The 20,809-nt window shown below is 34.5% G+C and overlaps 2 protein-coding genes across 4 annotated transcripts in view; both read right to left on the bottom strand.

Moving 5' to 3' along the window:
* Nucleotides 1-7,522: 7,522 nt before the first annotated feature.
* Nucleotides 7,523-18,893, bottom strand: LOC136030831 (tryptophan--tRNA ligase, cytoplasmic-like). Its single transcript, XM_065709877.1, has 3 exons — nt 18,735-18,893; nt 13,750-13,890; nt 7,523-7,720 (listed from the first exon to the last, which is right to left on the bottom strand). Exons 1-3 carry the CDS (start codon nt 18,891-18,893, stop codon nt 7,523-7,525), a joined length of 498 nt encoding a protein of 165 aa, XP_065565949.1.
* LOC136031443 (tryptophan--tRNA ligase, cytoplasmic-like) overlaps nt 13,751-20,809 on the bottom strand; it is a 71,694-nt gene continuing 64,635 nt past the window's right edge. For all 3 annotated transcript variants that reach the window (XM_065711036.1, XM_065711034.1, XM_065711035.1), the window contains exons 5-6: nt 18,735-19,015; nt 13,751-13,890 (exon numbers count right to left, since the gene is read on the bottom strand). In XM_065711036.1, coding sequence (XP_065567108.1) covers nt 18,913-19,015 — 103 coding nt within the window. In that variant the 3' untranslated portion in view covers nt 13,751-13,890; nt 18,735-18,912. The remainder of the gene's footprint in view (nt 13,891-18,734; nt 19,016-20,809) is intronic.

Genomic DNA, 20,809 nt, shown 5'->3' with positions numbered 1-20,809 from the left:
TACAAGATACTAGGGTGGATAGGAGTGCCGTTATTGATGTTAAAAGTAGAGATCACCATCTATTAGTGTCTAAGGTTAATTTAAAGCTGAAATTTCGGAAGGGTAACTCCCTCCCGGAAAGTTATGAAGTTGGTAGACTTCAGGATGAAAATTTGAGAAAAAAAATTCCAGGAACAGTTGAGTACTAAACTTGAGGGTTTAAAATTTGACAATGTGGAAGATGGATGGAATAATGTCAGAAAAACAATTTGTGAAGTTGCTGATGGTGTCCTAGGGAAGAGTGCTAAGACAGCAACTAGGAATGTTAGTGAAAAAGCTTTCGGTTTAATAGAGAGTAGAAGGGGTTTGTATAAGAATTATCTGAGTGATAGGTCGTATGAAAACAAAAAGGAATGTAAAGAAAGTGGAGAAAGCATTAAAATATGAACTAAGGAGATGTGAAGTGGAGGCGATGGATAAAATTGCTGAGGATCTGGAAGATGCGGCTAGACGGCATAATAGTAAAATATTATACTGGCATGTTAATAAATTGAAAGGGAGTAGCCAATCCGGACTAGTCCCAGTTAAAGATAGAAATGGGGCCACAATTAGTGATAAGGAAAAAGTTAAAGAAAGATGGGTGGAACATTTTGAGAATGTGCTAAATCGAGATACAGTTGCAGGAAAAGATATAGATGAAAATGAAAAAGTTTGTGATACCTTGGATGTGAAGGAAGATTTGTTTAGTGAGGAAAAATTAGCAATAGTACTAAAAGGATTAAAAAATAATAAGGCCCCACGTGCTGATAGTATGATTAATGAGTTCCTTAAATATGGCGGCTCTGAGGTTAGGAATAAGCTACTGAAGATTATGAACATGATTTTTGAAAAAGGGGAAGTACCCAATGATTTTAGGAAACCTTAAATAAACCACTGTATAAGAAAGGTGACAAGAGTGAGTGTCGTAATTATCGAGGCATTAGTCTGGTCTCTGTAGGTAGCAAATTACTGAGTAATATGATACTTTTTAGACTGAGACATGCTGTAGACAAAGTTTTAAGGGAAGAACAATGCAGTTTTAGAAAAGGTAGAGGATGTGTCGACCATGTTTTCACTCTTAGGTTAATAATTGAGAAGTCCCTTCGTTGTCAAACACCTTTGGTCCTTAGTTTTATCGATTATGAGCAAGCTTTCGATTCTGTTGATAGAACAGCGTTAACAAAGGTCTTATCGTTATATGGTATACCAGAAAAATACATTAAAGTGATTTGCGCTATGTACGAGAATAATACTGCTGCAGTTAAGGTAGGAAATGAGGTTAGCAACTGGTTTTGTATTAAATCAGGAGATAAGCAGGGTTGTGTTCTATCCCCCTTTATATGGATCATGCTGACTATGCTTAGATTATGCTGATGATTTAAGCATATTAGATGAAAGTGTGAGCAAAATTAATGAATTTTTAGAGGTTTTACGAGTTCAGGGTGCTAAAATAGGCTTGAAAATTAATGTTAAGAAGACTAAGTCACTAAGGCTAGGAATAAGTGAAGATAGACAGGTGACATTAGGTAACGAAAAGATTGATCAGGTTGGGAGCTTAGTTACCTTGGTAGTATTATTAGTAAAGATGCTGGGAGCAGTGAAGATGTTAAAAGTAGAATAGCTAAAGCTCAGGGTGTTTTTTCACAGTTGAAAAAGTTTGGAAGAATAGAAAGATAAGCCTACAAACTAATATTAGAACATTGGAAGCTACAGTGATGACAGTGGTCAAATATGGCTCTAAAGCATGGGCACTCCGAAAAGCAGATGAAAATTTACTAGATGTTTTCCAGAGAAATTGCCTACGGATTGTTCTGGGTACCCGGCTGACTGACCGTATTTCAAACAGTAGGTTGTACGAAAAGTGTGGTTCAATCCCGCTTTCTGGGGCTATAATGAAAGAAAGGTTGAGATGGCTAGGCCACGTTCTACGGATGAAGGATGACAGATTACCGAAGATTGTCCTTTTTGGCCAACCGTCTGGGGCTACACGAAAAGCAGGTCGTCCTTGTCTGGGTTAGGAGGATGTCATAAATAAAGATTTAAAGGAAATGGGAACTTCCTGGGAGGGTGTAAAGAGGGAGGCTTTAAATAGATTAGGTTGGAGGAGGAGCGTGCGTAGCTGTGTTGGCCTCAGGCGGCTTGGTGCTGCAGTGAGTTATTAGTAGTAGTAGTAGTAGTAGTAGTATTAGAGGATGAAAAACGTAGATTTTCTATTCAGTTTTCTTCCGATTCGTTTTTTCTTATGGGGGACTTTGATGGTTATGTTGGGTTACTATAGAAGTTTTGATTTAACCTCATGCACATACGGATGAAGCTGATGGGGAGGTTTGGGATTATTCAGCAATCAATCTCCCTCCAAGGGTAAGTAGGGACCATAGTAGATGAAAGAATAGTTGGGGCCATGGAATTTTGGATTTTTGTGGTAAGGAAAATTTTGTTATTTTGATTTGAAGAGTTGGAAAGGATGGAAGTGTGGAAAATGTTATTTGTTTTTCAGGAGCTTCTTCAAGAGTGATTGATTATATTTTGGTGGTTGTTTTTCTTTGGTGTCTCTGTATGGATTTCGAGGTGATGGTGGAATTAGGCTCGGATCACTTGCCTGTTAGGGCTACTTTTGAGTGGGTTAGTCCTAAGAAATATAAAAACCATTTTATATGGATTATAAGTTGATTCGGAACAAATACAATAAAATGTTGAAGATTAAGAAAAAGAGCAAGAAATTAGGGCAGGCGACCAACTGAAGAAAGATTATAGAGAAGGGGATATTAGGACCTTTTGGCCTGTAGTTAAGAATTCTATAGGAGGAATTGAGGCTTATGATGTTATATCAGCAGTAGATTTTTGGCCTAAATATTTAGAGGAGAGAGAAAATGAAGTGATTGTGGGTCCAAGGGGAAACTAGTTTGAGTGTAGATATAGTATCCGCAGTATGTGATATGGTAAATAGGCTTATGAAAGAATGTGATCATGATTTGGTTGTTCCCATCCAGGTAAGTGAAGCTTGGGAGACAATGAAAGGAATGAGAGGCGGATCTGTTCCAGGTATAGATGAAATATCAACCACACTTTGGAAGTAGGTTTGGCTGCTGCCTGTTACAGCAGGGACATTTTCTGGTATATTGAAAAGTGCAGAGTGACCCTTGTCTTTGGCTACATCTATTCTAGTGCCTTTATTTAAAAAGGGGGATGGATTAGACCTCGGGAAATATAGAGATATAAGCCTAAGTAATTTGCTTAGTAAGGTTTTTGCTAAGATATTATGTTGTAGAATATAGTTGTATAGACCAAAATAGAACTTTATCAGACTCACAGGCAGGGTTCATAAAGGCTATAGTCTTATAGATCAGATTTTTATTTTATTAGGGATGATTAGGTAACAAGCTAGGAGAAAAGAGGGCAGGCTAATTGTTGCATTTTTGGATTTAAAAAGGACGTTTGATGAAAAGGATTTAAGCTTAATTATAGAAATGTTGTTAGCACTAGGGCTACCAAGCGTACTTGTTAAGATTATAGCATCTATGCATAATACAGTTAAGACTGTAGTACGAGTAGGCAAGGATTTCGCCAGCGTTATTAGGAGTAGACTTGGTGTTAAGCAGGGATGTACAATTTCCCCAAGGCTAAATTCATTGTATATTAATGATTTTGAAGAATATTTGATAGGCAGAGGCGCCCCAATAATTAAGCTTGCAAGTGCAAGTGTTACGGCATTAATTTTTGCGGATGACATTGCATTAGTAGCAGAAAGTAAAGAACATTTGTAACAACTACTAGATCTAGCATCTTCTTATTTTAGAAATAAGAAACTAATATTAAACGCAAATAAGGTGGTGGTTGTGATTTTTAGGAGAAGTGGAGAACAGATGGATTCGCAGTGTCATGAAGGTAGGACACTAGACCAAGTAGATGATTTCAGTACTTATGTTTTAGGTTATCGTCAGATGTGAAGTTGGAAGAAACCTCTTAAGATGGTGGAAAGTAAGGGAAACAGACTACTAGGAATGTTAAGTAAAAGTAGTGTTAAGGAAATGAGGTATGTAGGACTGCTAAAGAATATTTTTAATGCAAGGGTTGGATCGGCTTTTCATTACAGGGCGGAGCTGAGGGGGTTTAATAAAGCGTTAAATTTAGAAAGAACGCAGTTGAGGTTTTAAGAGCGAATTTTAGGCCTTGATAGTAATTTTAATGGGTTAGTACTGAGAGAGAATATAGGAATAAAGTGTATGAGATAGAGTAATTCTCATACAAAGTATAGTTGAATATTGGGAACGGGTGTCATCGATACAAGATAATAGGCTAGTTAAACAAGCATTTTTAACAATGCTTCAAGATAGGAAGAAGGATTCGTGACCAAATCAGGTGAAGAATATATTAGACCTTGCAGGGCTAGGTAATTTCTGGAATGTGGGGAAGGGGATAGGAGGGATGGTAGGGACTATATATAAATTAGTTGCTACTAGGCTAGAGTCTCAGGCAGTTCAGTTTTGGCGAGCTGAGCCGTCCCTTGGGCTGTATGCAGAAGTCAAGGAGAACTGGGGTAAAGAAATTTACTTAAAAATGGGAATAGCTCTGAAAGATTTGAAATGGGGAATGTATGCAGGGGTAAGTTTTATGCCTCTTAGAGTACGTAGGACATATTTAAGGAGAAATGGATTGAGGGATGGTCCTTACAGTTGCCCTATGTGTGGAGAGGTGGATGAGTCTTTGCATTATTTTTTAAGGGATTATGGGGATTTGTGTTTAGAAATATTTGGTAGAGAGGGGGGGGGGGTGGATTTTGGAAATTTTGAGAAGTAGGCATTACTTAAATATAAATAATATTGGAAAGTTCGTCTTAGTAGGTATGACGTGTCGTGATGATTTTCTTAAATAATTAGTTTTGGTGTCTTTTCAGTCTATGTTTTGTTGCTGTATTTTTTCGCTTGTTTTCTGTATGTCACCATGGCTAAATTGGACTTTCGTGGGAATAAATCCATCGATCTATCGATCTATCTATCTATCATGAAAAATCACTAGATTTAGAAAAAAGCTAGAAATTCTTTAAAAATCTAGAAGAGTTGTAAAATCCCCAAGAATCTCCAAATCCCTAAATGAAAAAGTTTACCCCTAACTGATGTCAAAATCTCTAGTATTGGGTGAGAGTCCCTAGAAAAGAAAGACTGCCGCTTACAGACTAAGGTTGTGCATTATTTATGGCTTTGTCAGGCAAAGTCAACCGGGCTTTTTTACATTTCGAGTCAGCCTTAGTCTCCATTAGTACTTCTAAAGCTTCAAAAGGCAAACCAAGGGCATGTTAGGTGGATTCTTTTCAGAAAAGTCTATTTTTACATGACCTGCTTAGCCTGAAAAACTCGTAATAAAGACTGAACTCAAAGCAGTTACATGGTTGCCTCGAACGAAAACATTTTATTTCGCACAAAATAACAAAATTGTGTTTTTGTTTTCATAATATTTTATACCTAAAATATACTGATGCCTTTTGAACTCATTTTATTTTAAATCTACAGCAATTATATATATATATATATATATATACATATATATATATATATATATATATATATATATAAATATATATATATATATATATGTATATATATATGTATATATATATATATATATATATATATATATATATATATATATATATATATATATATATATATATATATATATATATATATATATATATATATATATATATATATATATGAGAACTCTTAAGCCGAACTGGCAAGACATGACTTAAAAATTACATCAATGCTCACAGGTCAAATGCCATAAGATAACTGATATACATATATACGTATATATATATATATATATATATATATATATATATATATATATATATATATATATATATATATATATATATGATATATATATCAGTATATATATATCCTGGATAGCTCATTTTGCACCCGGACTTTGTAGGTTCCATCAGAAGGATAATCAAAGAGAAACTTAACAATTCTATCCGGGGAATCCATCCCTTTTAGAATTTGACAATACTTGCAAACGTGGTCAGAAGCCGATTCAAAGTCAATTAAGACTCCTATCATGATATCACCGCTATTTATGGCACTTCTTGCAGCTGCTTCAATCTGGATTACATTATCTACAGTATTACACCCCTTACCGAAGCCGGCCTGGGAATTAGGTAGAACTCTATTAATTTCCGCAAACCATTCTAACCTCCTGTGCAGCATCTTTTCGAAAAAATTTCAATGCACTGGTAGTGGTGAGATAGACCTGTAGAAACTGATCAAATCTGGAGGTCTACCATGTTTTCTAATTAGAATTATAATGGCCTGTTTCCATATCCTTGGGAATATTTTTGTAGTCCATGCGCAGTTATATACATGAAGTAAAGCAACATGAAAAATTTATCCTGCATTTATGACCCATAGGATGCTTATTTCGTCTTCTCCTGATCCAGAAGTGGTATTGGACGATGTTACAGCCTACTTTATTTCGGAATTGGTCAACATACATACAAGTTCCTTCTTGGAATTTGTCTTCTCATGCAAATTACACGCTTTAGGCCTTCCTCTATGTACGGTGGGGATCTCTTTTGAGATGAACTGTAAATGCTCCGGTAATGTCTTTGTCGGTCTTCAAAGTGCTTTCTGTTGTTGTAAGACAGGGGATCTTTGAGTTATAAAACTTATTATTACCAGCCATTTGATTTATAAAGGAATGAATTTCACTTGAAGGAAAACTATGGTCAGTCTCGGCTGAGAAGTCATTCCAGGCTGAGCGTTTGGCCTTTAAAACTGTTTTCTTCACTGAAGCTTTAGCCTTCCTAAGAGTAATGAAAGTTTCATGGCTTGGATGTTTCTGGAAAATGTTTCTTGCTTTCTCTTAACTTAAAACTGCACTTGTGCAGTCTTGACTCCACCAGATTTTGTTAGACTTCTTTAACGGAGAAATGGGCATTTGATCAAAAAATTTCTTGATTGAGTTTTCTGTTGCTGCTAAGAGTGTCACTTAGTTTTTTGGCTTAAATTTTAATATCTTCCGCATGGCTGGTAGTAGAGTAATCAGTGCTATCTAATTGGTTTTTGAAGAGGGTCCAGTTTGCTGTCTTTATACTGAATCTCATTGTTGAGGGAACAGGAGAGTATTTTGCAGCATGGATTTCGATTAGGGTTGCAGTATGGTCGGTCTGAAGATCTAGAACAAGAGAGATTTGGATTTCAGACTCAAGTCATGTTGGACCAATCTGCAAATCAATCGTTGATGAGGTATTATTCCTGATATTGTAGTATGTGAAGAGATCATGCAGAGTTAGAACTGTAAAATTGTTAGAGGTAAGGATAAATTCTTCTATGACCTTACCCGCAACGTTGGAATATATTTATTTTTCCATATAGGGCTATGAGAATTAAAGTCATCAAAAATGACAGTGTTTTTAGCTCTTGTTTCTTCTTCAAGCAGGGTTTTAATACCGTTGCTGCTATCAGGATTGTAAAAGGATGAGAATTATAAGGGATGTCTATCAAGGAGATTTAAATTTACGCTGACCACATCGAACATCGATCTCATTCAGGTACTCTCTTGGGGCTATTGCTGAATACGGTATATCCTTTTTCACGAGGATTGCCACTTCCCCTCCTTTCCTTCTGGTTGATCTATCCTTTCTATAGAGACGGAATCCAGGTATAACTACTTGCCTGAGACTGTATAAATTTGTTTCCTGGAGGCAAACAAGATGAATGCAATAGATCATTTGTTTTTGCTATTGAGTCTTGAATCTGAAGGGGTGAGTTTAATTAAGCTTCCTTGACTTCAGGGAGAGTTACTCACTTTTTTTTTTCAATCAAACAAACTTTATCAGGCTCGTATCTTTTGATGAATAACATTAAATATAATGATGTTATATATTTGGAATCCGCACGATAAGTCAATTCTTTCGATTTATCTATTGATATCAAAAATATGAAATATAAGGTAGTCCCACTAACTGTTAAATACCAGCTAACCTGTTTGGTTTAAGGGTTTCTGCAATGTATCAGAATTTTTAGGTTCGAAAAGCATGGTCGAATTTACAAAATTAGTATCCACATTTTGTTTTTTCAAAGTTCAGTTCAGAAACTAAACCCATGGAAGAATAAGAAGATAAGTCTGCGAACCAAGCTTAGAATATAGGAAACTGCGATGATCACGGAGGTCAAATAATGAAAGTGGGCTGTACAAATAGTAAGGTTTAATCCCGCTTTCTAGACCTATAATGAGAGAAAGGTTGAGATGGCTAGGGCACGTGTTTCAAATGAAGGATGACATATTGCCAAAAATTGTCCTTTTTGGCCAACCATCTAGGGCTGCACAGGAAATTATATCTTCTACAGTTGGGGCGGGAGGACGTAAAGAAAGATTTAAGAGAGCTTCCCAAGGGGGTGTAAAGAGGGAGATTCTGAATAGATTGGGATGGAGGTGGAGTGCGCGTAGCTATACTGGTTTCAGGCGGTTTGTTGCTACTGCAAGTTGTTAGCCGTAGGAGTGGCTTAGAAACACTGTGAAACTTATATTTTTTTGCAATCAAAGAAAAAACCATAGAAAATTCTGGTTAGACCGATTTCAGGCCCCCCCCCCCCCCTCCCCAGAAAATATATCCTCACTGAAAGGAAATTATTCCTAAATATTTACTCTCTACTGAAAATTCCAGACTCCCCTCTCACCCCGCTCCAGAAACCTCCCTCACGAAAAATGTCCGAATGTTTCCCAATAACAAATACTATCTGTAAGCAGTGGACAAATTATAAAACTTAAAAAGGCACTTAAACTTCTAAAATAGATGTAGAAAAGAGACTTTAAAAACCACATCAAAGATGTGAATTTGATATATACTCCCTTATGATTTCTGAGAATATTTCTGGTCTACGCTGTTATTATTAACGAAAAGAGTAACATTTAACCCCAAAACGAGCAGAGTTTATTCATTATAGAAGGGGTTACCCCTTCCTCATCCACACCTCCACCGCATAGTCGCAGAAATTTCGTAGGGTGCTCATTGAATCAGAATTTGAGGATTCAAGTCCTTTTTTATAAATTGAATGTGATCGGAGACCAACGACCCACGGGGGGAGGGGTACTTTCTAGGAGGGTGTTCACCGTGGGAGGATTTTCCGTGGGGGTGTATTTTCCGGTTGGGTAAACGCCAGCTACCGGATCGACCAATGATGGAGCCAGGGGTAGGGAAATGTTTTCATTTATATGCATTTGGTACTACAAAAAAGGAAAAGCAAGTAGGACTAATTAAAAGTCTACGAATTACGACCAATTGGCAATGCAGATGGCCAATGCCCATACAAATTACAAGTATTACCAGCAGGCGTGAGTAAATTTAATCTGAACACATATATAACTTGTCCTACAAATTACTTGCTCTAAAAATAAAAGCCCTACAACTGAAAAACAGAAAAGTTGGATGAGCGGAACAAAATTCAAAATAAATATAGATAAAGCAGCTATTCAAATTTAAAATCGAACGCAAGTCCCCTTAACTATATCTGATTTTTTTTGGAAAAAAAGGGAATACTCTAGAGCTAAAAAAACCTATCCCTTTGAATTTGGTGTATTGGCAGGATAAAAAAGAACACAAAATTTGACATAAATAAAATAACAAATTCTTCCACGTCAAAAATCAAATACAAGTTGTCTGGGAGTCATAAACCCCCTAACGATGTCCTCTGTAATAGATTTTTTCTTGGTTTGATGATCTAAAACGACGCGAGTTAATTTCTTAATTAAAATCTCCTTGATTTGTCCGCTGAACATTTCTCCACTAGAATAAATCTGCAAAAAAAAAAAAAAAACTTTACACATACGTACACACACACACATATATACATATATATATATATATATATATATATATATATATATATATATATATATATATATATATATATATATATATATATATATATATATATATATACATATATATATACACACACACATATATATATATATATATATATATATATATATATATATATATATATATATATATATATATATATATATATATTGATATAAAACCCTTCAACTAACTTTAAAAAACTTGCCAACAAGAAAAAAGTTACTAGAGTCGAAACTAAAAAAAATAAAATGATAAACAATAAACAATAAACTCAACTTAGATAACTTCGAAGACCACACTGCCTTTCCATGACGAAAGTAAAACAGTTCAAAATAGGGATGATACCTTTTTATTGACAGTGAATAGATATAAAATTTTTTAACTGGATATTTCGAACACATATACAGTGTTCATCATCAGTAGTAAAACTAAAAGACATGAATAAAAATAAACAAAATTTATACCTAATAAACTAATTACATATAGTTTATTGCTCTTATTTTTTTCAATGCAACAGCCGAGGCAAATCTCTTTGACCTTTTCGGTTCCGGTTCATTAGAATTATCTGACATATTACGTGGACAGAGGTCATAGTTCTTAGGTGAGGTGATATTTACTTGGTGGCAACCGTATTTGTAAATAAAGTAAAATGATATTACTTATATATAAATGATATATATATATATATATATATATATATATATATATATATATATATATATATATATATATATATATATATTGCTTAACATAATAAGCATAAAACTTTAAATTTTTCAAAAAGGAGCAATTCCTCGCGGATCAAAAAGTGCTACCATCTACTTCTAAAAGTCACTTTTGTTTGATATTATGGATGAGTTTGTAATTTCCTTTTTTATGCTTAGAACTTGAGAAAAAAGAATGGTATCACATATGCCTCTTAAGCTTTAATAGTTTTCTCTTTAATAGAGAAATTAATTAATAGAATTAAATTAATAACGATTTCTCAGAGATTCTAAGAGGTAAGAATTCCTTAAGTAAGAAATACGAAACCTCAGCTTCTTTCTTAGCAGTAATATTAAAAAGCTGGTCCGCAGCAAGAAAATCCACTTTTGAACTAGAACAAGTGAACTTCTTTGAACAATGATCAATAATCCTCAACGAGTTGATGAATCTATATTGCATGAAAATTTTTTTGACACAATTCCGTTAATAAGATACATGAATAGTTTGAAGGATTGACGATTTTCGATAATGACGCTGTTCGATATGTCCTGATTTGCAGCTAAAACTACCTGGAGAAAATAAGTGGGCCTGTACCCCTCTATCACCTTCCCCCCTCCTTCCAACGCTTTGACAGGAAGGTAAAGAAGTTTCACCATATTGAATTAGAACCACGCCAGGATTTTCACTTTGAAGGATTGAGAAGCCAAGCGGAGTCAGTAATCATTAGACAAAGTGCTAATTGTTTAGGATAAAGTGAGACATGCTGTATTCTTTTTTAATATATCGTACAAACATATTTAGTTTATAGTATTAAGAAGCACAATATGGACCTATGGTCCTCGAATTTCCCCTTCCCTAACTTTTTTTTGCAGAAAGGCAGGGATGTTTCCACCTTTCTTGAACAAGCTTCATACAAGAATTATACCCCGCCCTTCCCTCTGTCTGCAGGTATGTGTTAGGGTATAAAGGCCGTAAATTAGGTTGGTGTAAATAATTAAATGTTTTTATTAAAAAAGTAGCCTACCCTCAAAATATTTCTTAGCAGGAAAAATATTCCCATTAATTGAAATAATCCCTTTCATCAGCTAATAATAACCATGACAAAGTTGTGTTATATAAAAAAAAATCCTTTACTCAGGGTTCCTAGAAGGTACATCACTTAAGTGTTAATCAAAATTTTTAAGTCACTGACAGTCATCATTAGTTTCACCCCAATAAGGTATTGAATAAAAAAAAATGAATTTAAGATAGAAAAATAATGAATTAAAAAGAAAAGAATAAAAAAAAAACAAAAAGAAAAAAAAACAAGGTCTGGCACTCATTGATACTTTATCAGAAATCTTGTGATTCCGTCAAGAGTTTGACATCTTTGAAGGGTAAAAACTCTAAATACTATTCTCAAAAGGTATACTAAGTATATATGTTATTATTTAATATCCTGGTATTTTCTTTCAAAAGTTAGAATTTTTGCAAGTGAATCTTGAGATATGGTTAAATTCTTCTTGACACTTTAAATGGTCTAAAAGTTGTTGCTCAATATCATCGCCAGCAAAGCATAGATAGCAAGGCGGGAGTTTGAGCTGGCAGACGAAGTAGATTACCATGTTGGCACAGCGTGAGAGACTCGAGCTGCACAGTAGGGGGTTGGGATGGCAGTTTGAGAAACCAGAGAATCTCCAAGTTCCATACCCTATCAAGCGTTCAATTTAGAGAGGTGTTTTATCTGGACAGCATCTACATTAATCATTTGCGTCTAAGTTATAGACGTAAGCTACTGAGGAAGAATCAATTCATACTTAAGTAAGGCTGGGTGTTTGCAATCTGGACCTAGGGTGCCCGAGACACTGGGTGTATAAGGTTGGGTTATCTTCGGATTGTCAAATATTGTTCTCCAAAGACAATGTTGACCTGTTGCTGAAATTATTCCCAAGCTGATATTTCTGTATCTAGAATTACAGCTGAGCAGAAGTTTGATAGCCCTGGCGAAATATAATTTCGGGTAAAGTATTTTCCCATCTATCTTTGATAAATAATTAAGTGTTTTTGCTTCTAACCGCAAAATATTAAAAAGAGTTGAATACCCTTAGAGATTCCTTAAAGAAGTTAAAATATCCAGTTAAAAAAAAGAAATCCTTCAATAGCTGATATCGACTATGGCAAAGTTATATTATAGTTGAGATGAGTTTCGAGATTTACATTATGATTGTTTTAGTTAGTAACTCAATTCAATAGCTAGAGCTTTAAAATAAAGACAGAAAAATGTCACCATCACTCACAAGTTTTACATCTATAAATATTTTTTGGGATAATTTAAACCATCGTGCTTTCGGAAAAAAAATCTAAGAAACTTTAGTGAAAAATTGAATTGTCGTCTTCAAAGTTATGTGTTTGGAACGTCAAAAACGCACGAATCTACAGGGTGATCAGTCGTGCAAAATCTTGGTCATAGTTTAAATACATGCTGGGCTATATTTAAATGCCACCATTTTTCCTAAATGAAATCCCAGATTATATATTTAAATGCTTATTTTGACACATTCAATAAAAAAGTTCTTTTAAAACACACAGTATTTACTGCAACGATATTAAAAAGATTTTTGTCGTTTCTTGGCCTCGCGAAACTTTTCTAAGCCAAACGAATTCTTCCTTTTAAAAACAATTGCTTCTAAATGACAGTAAGGAAACTCAAAACAAATTTTTTTAGTTTTTCTACTCTCTTGCATCGGCTATATATCACCACTGGTACGCTTAAAGGTCGCATCAGACATTTTCAGACTTAAAGAGAAAATTACCAAAAACCATTTGCAAAGCTGTTCTTATAGGGAGGATCAGCAGGAGAATAGATCAGGAGCACTGAATTGTGGTCAAACTTAATTTCCCCGGTTGGGTCATCCCTTTTATGGCAGCTTACCAAATGGTTTCGGCAATTATTCCTGGAGATTTAAAATGTCAAGATATGACCTTTAGGCGTAACAGCGACGACATTCAGCAACTCATCACCTCTTGAGCTCCTGTATTATTTCGATGGTGTTAGAGGCTTTGCCACTGTTGAACAGCAATGACGCTGTACAATACATCCCCTCTTGAATTCCTGGTGCCGACAGTGTAGTAATGACATTATTGTTAATTCAGGTAATAAAAAAAGTCATGCTTACCTGTCTAATTTTTTCTAATTCTTCGTCATTTTCTTCAAAATACGTTAAATATTGAAAAGCTATATCAACTGAACAATCACCACCCTTTTCCTGGTGCTCTTTTACCGTATCGCGATCACCAGAGTAAGCATACTTGTTTATCTGAAACATAAATTGCCATAAAAATCGCGAGTAGGGTTCTTAATGTCAATAATATGAGCCAAATGTCAAATCATTGAAAATCAGAACTTATTTGCGACTCAGAGCAATTTTGACGTGACTCTAAATCTTTTTGTTCTTTACAGTGGCATAAGACTTCATACTAAAGAGCCCAACAGGTTTCCTGTTCTTTTTACCAGATCAACGCTTAACAAAATATAAAATGTTATGTACGTGCATAAAAATAAAACTCAGGAATATTGTTAGTGATAAATCGAAAATTAGTCCAAAAATAAGCTACCGGGATAATACCCTTTTTAACACGACTGCAAAAGTCAGTAATCTCTCTTTCTCTTATCAGTCTTATATAGTCTTATCAGGTCTTATCAGGATATAGTCTTATCAGGGTGAACAACCACTTTCTGAAAAAACTTCGGCTCGATATTTCAGAGAATGTAGTAGAGCAAGGTATCTTAAGGAAACACAAAGGGTACTTGAGAATATGGTATCAAAACGGAATGTAAAACTCTCCTTGACTATATTGACAGTTTGAGTGTCCTACATCAAAATATTAGGAAAACAATAATGAGAGCTTACAATACAAGAAAAGGTAGGCAAATTAATGTTAAGAAGAAGAAGAATAAGTCGCTTTGACTTAAGATAAAGGGCGAACAAGTGATGTCGGATAACGAGAAAATAAAACCCAAAAAAGAACGGCATGTTTTGGACTTTCTGCTTTAGATTTATTATTTTTGAAAACTTTAGTGCTTTCTTACTTCAATTTAATTTTATTTTTAGTCCAGTAGTTTTTATGTTAGTCATTTGATTTGATAAATTTGTTCTATCCAATTCTGATATATTTTTTGCATGTTATCTAATCAGAAATTTTGACTTTTTTCGTATGTCCCAGTTATTTGTTAATTACTTATTAATTCATTATTTAATTAATTATTCCTGATTAATTTTTGAACTTCTATACTTCAAACTTTACAGAAATTTCAGTTTATAGCAACGTTTATGAAAAAGATGAAGTTGAAAATTCATCTTAAATGAATTCCCATTCTCTCCCCAACCACAAATGAACTTATTTCTTTTCAATATGTGAAAAAAGTCGTCCGCCCAAGTAGACTACGTAAATCTATAAGGATTATCCTCCAATTTTGTTGAAGGTAAAAGAAAAGGACAAAATAAATAATATAATTTATTTTTCCCAGGAACACAATATAGTAAAAATAGTGTTGTATAGGAAAAAGAGTGGTGAAGTATGGCTTTGGAAATGCGACGATCCGGAAATTGGAGGAAGATGCACTAGAGATTTGCACTGGATACCCGTTTCAACTACCGCATATAACATAATAAGCTACCATCAAGAGCCCCAGCAGAAAATTTTCCAGGGGAGAGGGGCAGACGCTAAAATAGCAGTGATGGTTGGGTTACAGTTTGGGTGGTTTAGGGCACCAAACTACGACTTTAACCTAAAGAGGACGAATTTGGAGAAGCTAATTGATTTAAAAATATCAATAACTATATTTTAGGCGTCCCAGTTGCAAAAGAAGTAATGCCAAACGGTGGCAATACTTAGTTCAGCCAAATTGATTCGCTTTATTCGTAATGAAATTAGGCTATGTTTGGTGATCTGTAATAGCATATCAACTATAATGAAGGGGAGAGTCATTGTTTAGGTGGGGGTAGGGTAGCTTCCTACAAACGTGCATTTTAATGGGTAAACTGCTTACTCTTCCTCAGGCTTCAGATAAATGTTGAAAGAGGTAAACTTTTTTTCCCCTCAATTGTAACCGATCAAATTTTAAGATAGCTTTTTTTTCAGCATAGTTGAAAGGCCCAATAGTTGCGTTTTTGGACATAAAATGACCCCCTAAGGCCCGTGGAGAAAGGTTTTAAGTTATAAAATTTGCCCATTGTTTTATTTTTATTGGAAAGTACGCACATATTTTTTGGATGAGAGGGGAAGACGAATTTTCTGCTGGGAGAACTTTCCATAAAGAGGAAAGTTTTCAGGGGGTGAACTTTTCAGGGAAAATTTTACACTGGGTGAATTTTCCAGAATTTCTGTACGATATTTCTTTATATGTCTTGCTTTTTCTTTACCGATTCAATTTTACACGTGAAGATGTTAAGGGTAATTGTCCGGGGTAAATTTTCTCCAGAATTGAACTGTCCAGAGGATATCTCCATTGGGTGATGGATTTTCCTGTGGAGGTGGAGCCAGTTATCCCGGCGTTATTAGAAAAACGATCAGATATTGAACAAAAAACGAGTTTTTCCAACTAGAAGTAAGGAGCAACATTAAAACTTCAAACGAACAGAAATTAATACCTATATGAGGGGGGGTTGCCCCCTTCCAAAACCTCGCTCTTTACACTCAAGTTTAAATTTTGTTCGAATTCTTTAAAAACGACTCCTGGAAAACAAGGGTCATTTAATTAGAACAACAAGTAACTTTTTTTAAAGTGCCGAAAAGCAAAGAAAGCAAATAATTGCTTGAGGAGAATTTTTTTTATAATTTTTTTTTAAATGTCGCATGAAAAGCAAAGTGTTGAGGAGGGGAAAACCCAACGTCATATATGTAATAAATTTTGTCCTTTTTAAGTTTTAACGTTGCTCCTTATTATAAGTTGAATAAAACTTGAAAACTTTTTTACTTCATGAAGGTTAGAGACTAACATTTTTCTAAAGAAAACGGAAAAAGTATGTCAATTAAAGTACAAGTATACAAAAATGAAAATAGTAAGTAATTACAAAAAATACACAGAACAATAGCCTACTTAAAAAAATTAATATATAAACTCCCGGCATTCAGTTCTGTTGACAAATGCCGAGGCGTTGGACGAATTTTTTTTAACAATTTCGACAGTTTTGAACTGGGTCATCAAACACCAAAAAATTCAATGCCTTTAAACTCATATTAATAAAAAGTAACACATTATCATAGTAGTTTGTTCAAAGTAAAACAATAAAACAAAGATTTAAAAAATCAGATAAAAATTTTAAAGTCAATATTTTCAATCTAATTTTGACAAAACCAATATATTTGACACCTTTATACTTCATAAATGTAAAAAATTTAATCTTTTTCAAAGTAAAAACTAGATAAATACAATCACTCCTGTAAAAAGAAAAAAAAATGATAATAAAAAACAAAAAACGAGTCCGTTCAGGGGGTACAGAAATTCCCAGCATTCCTTTCAGGGAAAACATTTCTGATTATAGTGGCCTCCTATGTCAGCTCATGGGTACTATTGAAATGCAAGCAAAAGTTGACGGCATATTATCGAAATTGCCTCTGTTGTTTTCCTTGTATTTTCTACAATTACACGAACTTTCTTGTGTAGTAATAACTGCACTAATTACTAATAAACAAATGCATATTTAAGATCACCATAAAAAGCTGATTCTTTGATTGAATATTATCAATAGTTAGGCTCTTATACTTTCGTTACTGACAAGGATCGTTATTTACTTACCATTCATTACTATGAATTAAATTTTTTTTTTTTTGTTGCTCCAACCAAAGTCACATAGAAAAATGTTTGTCGAAAACTCGAAAGGGGTCACTCAGTCAGAAATTAGAACTTTTATTTTCCTTATTAATGGTCAAATCTATTGGCAGGCAGCCAACAATGGGGCAACACACATTTTTCTCATGGTTTTTCCCTATTCTGCTCTCTTTTCTTTAGTTTCCTTATGATTACTTTATAGTCCCGAATTTCCAAGGGGGGGGGCATGGCCCCCTTGCCGGCACCCCTGGCTACCACGATCAACAAAACCGGTTCGATTCCATTATCTATAACAAAAGAAAAGTTAAGACCGTTCAATCATATTTTAAGACGAAGGAAAATAGGTTACCAACAAACTATATTTTGTTGATAGTTCGGTCATGTTTTAAGACAAAGAAAGATATGTTGCCAAAAGACAGCAGTTTGTTGATATTTCAGGTTGCCAAATGACTGTATTTCGTCAATAGTTCGGGTTATATTTCATAGGAAGGAATGCTGCCAAGACTGCATTTTATTGGTAGTTCGGTCATGTATTAAGACAAATGAAGAAAGGTTACAAAAAAAACTGCATTGATAAAGCAAAGCTAAAATGCGAACTAGGGAGTACAAGAACTGGATTGATAGGCTTCCTAAGAAAGGATATAAAGCAAGTACTAACTTAAATTGAGGAACCACAGGGTGAAACATTGGACGTAAGGAAAGGGGAGGAGTGGTCGCAACTGTTTTTGCCTCATCCAGCTTGGTAATGCGACGACTTTAACAGTAATAGACTTATTACCAATACATTATCCAGGTTGGGGGTACAGGTTTTACTCTCCTATTCAAATTGTTTTTACTCGACTCGTAAAAACACGATAAAAATACATACAAACTTATATTTGATACATTTTCTAAGATTTTTTTTTCGTAGCACCACCACCCCCGAACCGAAATTCCTGAAACGACCTTGGGCAGCAACAATCATTTTTTGAACATCGCGGTAACTTACAAATAAATATTTTGACTAGTTTTGAAGAATTAATTTTATTAAATATTCTGCAGAAAATCTACAGACGGTCTAGAAATCCTGAACAGGTTTTAATTAAATACTGAAAATTTATGCGTAATATATATATATATATATATATATATATATATATATATATATATATATATATATATATATATATATATATATATATGCATGATCGGCAAATTTTTGTTATTTGTTCTTAGAAACACCAGCATAATTAAAGCAATATTACAGAACTGTCAACCTTTCGGTGACATCAATTGCAGATTTTAATAGCATCCTTAATGAAGATGTACCTTAAATAAAAAAATAAGTACCTTTTCTTTAATTTCTTCGTGTGTATCTGTGAGAAAAATTGCCGAGTTGGGATCACTCGCAGACATCTTACTGTTGGCACCTTGCAAAGCTGGGAAAAACTTCGAATGAACTAGAGCAGGTTTTAGAAATTTCAGCCGCGGAGCCACGTCACGTGTCATCCGGAAATACGGATCTTGATCAATTCCGCAAGGAATTAAACAAGGTACGTTGTTTTGCCTTTGAAAATTTGAGGGAATGCCGACGAAAAAGACGGCACCGCTTGGTTAAAAGGAAACGAATACTGGAAAAGAAATTATAAAAGGTTATTTAAATATGTAATATTTTCCGATGTTCTTTCCTGAAAGTCTCAATTTTTAACTTATCAAGAGGTAACTTTCACAGCCATAAATAACTAAAAAAAAATAAAAAAAAAAAAAAAAAAATCAGGAATTCAATTTTAACGAAAAAGGGCTCCTTGTACACTTACCGAGTTTATGTAGCGAGCGGCAATTAAAAAACTAGTAAAAATAGCCAAAAAACTTAAGGCTCCGAAGCCTAAGAAGGTGTAGCTTCCCTGCGAACGTAAGTTTGTCTTTGAGAATCAGCAGCATCTTACGAATGAAAAGAATAATCAAATTTAACTAGTTAATTATGCTTACTTATCTTGATGGTTCAACGCGCCTACACTGACAAAATAGGGTTCCACCCATAAAACTTCATAACTTTGAAGCAACATAAAAAAACAAAAAAACAGAAAATTGCAAATTCTTAGTATGGATAGACTTAAGATGGATCCAGGAGGCTAAAATTATTTTAATTTTGATGTCTTTGGTACTTTAGATATGTATTAATTAATTTCATTTTCAACTAAATAATTTTTTATACCAAAAAAATTACCAAAATCTTTCTTCATCTTTCTACCAAAAGATGTAGGGCATACTTTTGTTCCTTCACACAATCTTCTTCCTCATAGCTCTTTTTGTTTTGGTTTTTAATTCATTAGTTTTTATTGATTTACAAATAAACAAGTAAATAAATAATTTATTCCTCACGCCTCTCAATACAAAATTTCCACATAACTGACAAATTATTAAAAGAAAAATGTTATGGCAGGGCGAAGAGCGGATTGACTGCGGCACGGCTGCCATTTAAGTCGTCCTACGTTGAAAGTCTCGAGATATGGTATGTTTATGTCTAGGCTATTGGAGAAGGCTTCCAGTGATTTCATCTTTTCGACTGGGAATGGCAGTTCATTCCAGATCCTGATGACACGGGTTATGAACGAATGATGGTAAGAATTAGATCTTATAATCTTCATCTTCAGAGGCTCCAATTGCAGACTGTGCGATCTTGTGTTACTTTGGGGAGTTGTTTGAACAAGCTTGTCTTTTACGTTCCCAAAATTCTCGAGAACTATCTTGAAGAGGGTTTTAAGTCTAAGATCGTTCTTCTTGTCTCAAGTTTATGGAGAGTGAGCCATCTTTAGAGCTTCGTCATACGGAAGGTTTCTAAATCCTTCAAGTCCTTTTAAAAAGCGTTTCTGGACTCGTTCTATTCTATCAATATCCTTTTTGAGATATGGCGACCAGATGACAGTGGCGTTTTCAAGCTGTGGCCTGACGTAGCTTGTGTATGCTGAGATCTTTGAGTGAATGTCAAGGTGTCGTAGGGAGTGATTGAATAGCCAGAGAGTATTTGATGCTTTACGCACAACCAGGCCGTGTGCTTTTCTGGTTTGAGGCCCAAGCTCAGAATCACACCTAGGTCCTTTTCGCAGGTTTGGGAACTGGCGTTTATGCAAATGTCTATGTACATGACGAACAAGACAGAACCGAAAACACTTACCTTGTAGGACGCCGCTGGTTGCATCTATCCATAAGGATAGTAAGTAAGTAAGTAAAATATTTATTACCCGTATTTTTCACATGGAACAAAACGGAGTACAATGAAAAAAAAAAAAAAGAAAAGAAAAAAAGAGAAGAAAAACGGAGAGAAATTTAAAACACAACATGGAAAAATACATAATCAAGAACTGTAGAAATGTTTAAGCCAGGGGTGGTTCCATTTTGCCTGGAAATTAGAAATCAACCGGTTT

The sequence above is a fragment of the Artemia franciscana genome, chromosome 9 (genome assembly GCF_032884065.1).
Source record: "Artemia franciscana chromosome 9, ASM3288406v1, whole genome shotgun sequence".
Taxonomy (NCBI): Eukaryota; Metazoa; Arthropoda; class Branchiopoda; order Anostraca; family Artemiidae; genus Artemia; species Artemia franciscana.
Note: the sequence above shows the minus strand (reverse complement) of the source record. Positions and strands in the feature narration are given on the sequence as shown.